The sequence below is a fragment of the Atta colombica genome, unplaced genomic scaffold (assembly GCF_001594045.1).
Source record: "Atta colombica isolate Treedump-2 unplaced genomic scaffold, Acol1.0 scaffold41, whole genome shotgun sequence".
Lineage (NCBI taxonomy): Eukaryota > Metazoa > Arthropoda > Insecta > Hymenoptera > Formicidae > Atta > Atta colombica.
In genome coordinates, this window is record NW_017259520.1 from 1,469,850 (window position 1) to 1,473,791 (window position 3,942).

At 35.5% G+C, this 3,942-nt stretch overlaps 1 protein-coding gene across 1 annotated transcript in view; it reads left to right on the forward strand.

The window, feature by feature from the left end:
• LOC108691157 (glutamate receptor ionotropic, kainate 2-like) overlaps nt 1-3,942 on the forward strand; it is a 105,274-nt gene that overhangs the window by 19,762 nt on the left and 81,570 nt on the right. The window contains exon 2 of the mRNA XM_018198813.1: nt 2,345-2,596. Within this exon, the coding sequence (XP_018054302.1) occupies nt 2,545-2,596 (52 nt within the window). The 5' untranslated portion in view covers nt 2,345-2,544. The remainder of the gene's footprint in view (nt 1-2,344; nt 2,597-3,942) is intronic.

Sequence of the window (3,942 nt, forward strand, 5' to 3'; positions counted from 1 at the left end):
AACGAATTAAACCTCGTTTACTTTCGAGAGAGAGACTCGTTTACAGCCAACTTGATTTTTCCACGCTTTGCCCTTTGAGCGCCAGTACGAATCGACTGAAAGTTTATTTTAGCCTTAACCATTTACCTCCACGTGCTTACTATGGCTTAATAATTTGTAAATTTAATGCTGAGTAGATTGAAGCAATGCATTTAAAAATATATAGACAGAAATGCTGTAAATGTTAAATTAATTAAACACGCAATAAATTAAATAAATTCATATATAAGTTTATACATATATAAATGAAAAAAAAACATTTCTTTTTTGATAATTTTGCTTCTTAATTACATTATACTTGTCTTTAGATAAACATAACGTAATTACATATAATATTTTCGCGAGCGAACTATTTATTATTAAGATCTTACACTGAAGTGACGAAAAAAATTATTTCATAAATATATTTTTTGTGAAATGCGAATACTTCTTCTATTAAATCGACGACAAATTTTTAATTTGACATTGAAACGCTATGAACTATTAACTATTCGTATTAAATTTTATTTTAATTGCTCAGTATTTTCTTCGCAGCTTTGTATTACTGGTGTCATTAGAAACGAAAAAGAAACTGTAAAGAAAGGAACCATCCGGATTGTTGTAATCCGCATATAATGACGGCGATATCACCACCGTAACGTGGAATGATAATGGAACCTCGAAAACCCATTATCTCACTGCACAAGAAGCCATTACTCGCTGGCTTCCAGCTTCTCGTTGATCTTTTCCACTGTTCTCTTGTGATAATCAGAGATAACTGTACGAGACGGCTTAATCATCTATCATGAAAAGAGCATTTTTGAAACCCGAAAGAAGCTTTACCATATCTATATTGCTAATAGCTTCTATAAACCTAAACATTTATTTATCACTGCATTACTCTATAAGATAAAAAAATTTTACCACAAAGTTTTATGTGTCAAATCATTACTCAAGTAACGAACTGATGTTATTATGACATTAAAATTTCGATTTATTTTAATGTCATGATAATAAATGACATCAGCTTGTTATCTGATTAATAACATATAAAGCTTAATATATTAAATCTAAAAGTGACTATTTTGAATGTTAATCATTTATTTTTGGTATTTAATAAAATATAACTAATGCTCCAAAGTATTTTTTTTTATAAATATTATATACGTTACTAATATAAATTTGATGGACACAACGTTTTGTGATCAAACTTTCTTGTCACCTTGTACTAATAAAAATTTTTGGTAATTAAATGTTTACATGATTTTACAGATTTTACCCCAACGGTATATAACGGTATATACAACAAGAGCTTGGCAAGCGTCATTTTCAGCATTTACGCGTTTACGTAGATTGCGCATATCTCTTCTATTTGCTTCGCAATTCCTTGCAGCTTCTCACGTGACAATCGTCACGCTGCACTACGCGCTGTAACTCGCGAGCAATCCGGAAGTGCGATAGCGCTCACGTTTACCGAGATTCGTTATTCGTGGCACTTGATCTAACTAACGTTGTCTTGTTGTTTCCCAGACGCGGTGGTAACTTCGGAGTTCGGCACGCTCCGAAAATCGATTTCTGTCCGCGTGTGACAACGTAAATTAACTTGGCGACAGAGACACAAGCGTGCAGGCGGGTTTGTTCCTGTGGACGGGTGAAGCAATGGCCGAGTAACTCTGGGTCGGTCGGTTGTCTAACGTTGGCCGGACGTGCGGTAACACTTGGAACTTGCACGAGATAACGTCGGGTGTGCCAGTACGTTTCAGGTTCGGTTATTCTGTACGTACAACAACTGACCCTTATGCTCGCGCAATAGTCTCAAAGTGGCGTAAGGGAGGGCGAATAGCACGATCGTGTTTTACACGTAGTGTAGCGTTAATGCGACGTTACCCTCAATTTACGGCGGTTTTCTTGGCCATGCTCTGGGGTGGATTATCGACCGTGACACGGCATTATTATGTCGGCATTAACGGTACGGGGAAAACTCGTAATTTCGAGTTAATCGCTTTCTTTTCTCTCGTCGCGAGAACGGGAAGGAGATTGGATGGAGAAACGTTAATTACGTAAAAGAAGGAAAAACTTGATTAAACTAATAGCAGCATTACACTCGCGATTTTTCTCCGGATAATTAAAATCAGAGTTTCGAAAATTCATTTCGAGAGTATCCGCTTGAATTATCGCTCGTTAATACGGACGCAGAGTTGCCAAGTTATACTCGAATCAAGTTTGTTGCCAAGTTGTTAGTATACGTTGCTACCATCTTACTTGCTCAACAAATTTGCCAAAAAAGCTATTCGTGCTAAAACGCGCATGTCACTTTTTGTTGCAGCGTGCCAGCAAGTCAAGCACGGCGTCCAGGCGGTCTTCGGACCTTCGGATCCGATCCTGGGTCAACATATTCACAGTATCTGCGACGCTCTCGACATTCCACATCTCGAGGCCAGGCTGGACCTGGAGACGGAAGCGAAAGAGTTCAGCATTAATCTTTATCCCGCACAAAGTCTGCTCAACACCGCTTATCAGGACATCATGGAGTTCTTTAATTGGACCAAGGTGGTGATCATCTACGAAGACGACCATGGTGAGCGATAATAAATTTATAACATGTACTATTTTCCAGTAATAATACTATTGATTCATGCATTTACAAGGGCTGCATTCAACAAAGAAAGCTTTACAACTGTTGTAAAATTCTTTAATACGATTGATGTTGCTCTTTCCTCACTGAATCTAAATGTATAAATCAATTATATTAAAGAATTTTATAATAATTGCTTTCTTTGCTGCAGTCAATAACAAAGTGATATAAATAAAAGTGTTAATTTGTTCATAACTTTTTATTAGTTCCTTTTCATTGTTTTGAAAAAATATATATTATCCTTAACATAATTAAATAAAATGAAAATTTATCATTTAATTTCTTTTTTAAAGTTTATTCTTATTATTTTGCTGCTTTTCGTTACAAATAGTAGCTGCGTCAGCTCAATGATGCTTCGTAACTTAATATCGTAACTACTTTTACACAAATACGGAACATTGTGTGAAAAAATTGGTAACAAGACGGGTTGGTCGAATTTTTCAATGCTTATTGGCATGCAGAACATTTGTCAAAATTTGTTTTACGTCTAACTTCTCGGAACATTTAACGCGCTATTGTTACGTAGGATCTCGCTAATGACGCTGTGAGTTTTTGGTTATAAATGAAAATGGCATAGGATTCTCATTTCTTTGGCATGAGAATGGAAAAGAAATAACGTACTTTTACAAATTTGCCAAGAGCACATTTTCCTTTTTATCGTAAATGATATACGCAGAAAATGCATATTCATAATTTCGTTGTCGGATCCAATGATTTCGCGATTACTTAACTGATTAAATGAAAATTTTATTGTTATCTCTCAAATGTCTTTGAATGTTTTGATTGCAAATTGTTGCACTTATTGTATAAAAATCCGAGATAAATTAATAAATAGAAGATATTCTCTGTTTAAAGAGTACAAAGAGATTTTATGCAGCCTCTGCTAGTCTATGCATTAAAAATATTACAGATGGGTATTATGTTGAAAGAAGTAAGACTGTTCAAGTTGAGTTTTTCTTGGCACAAAGTCGATTTTAAAGTTCTTTGAAATCCGACTAAACATATACAGCCATCTTTTACAAGAATTTGCGTATGCATGGACAATATGTCAAAGCGATATTTTTCTTGGTGTACTTTCGCGTAGAATTATGCTTTACTAGTAAGTTTGAGAAAGAATACACAAAGTTAGTAACGATGATTTGAAAGATCCAAGCAGAGATGAACTCGAATGAATTGAAGCTGACATTGAGCCGATCTTTCTCCGAGAAAGAACTGCCTCTCACTTCGATGAGAGAGAGAGAGAGAGAGAGAGAGAGAGAGAGAGAGAGAGAGAGAGAGAGAGAGAGAGA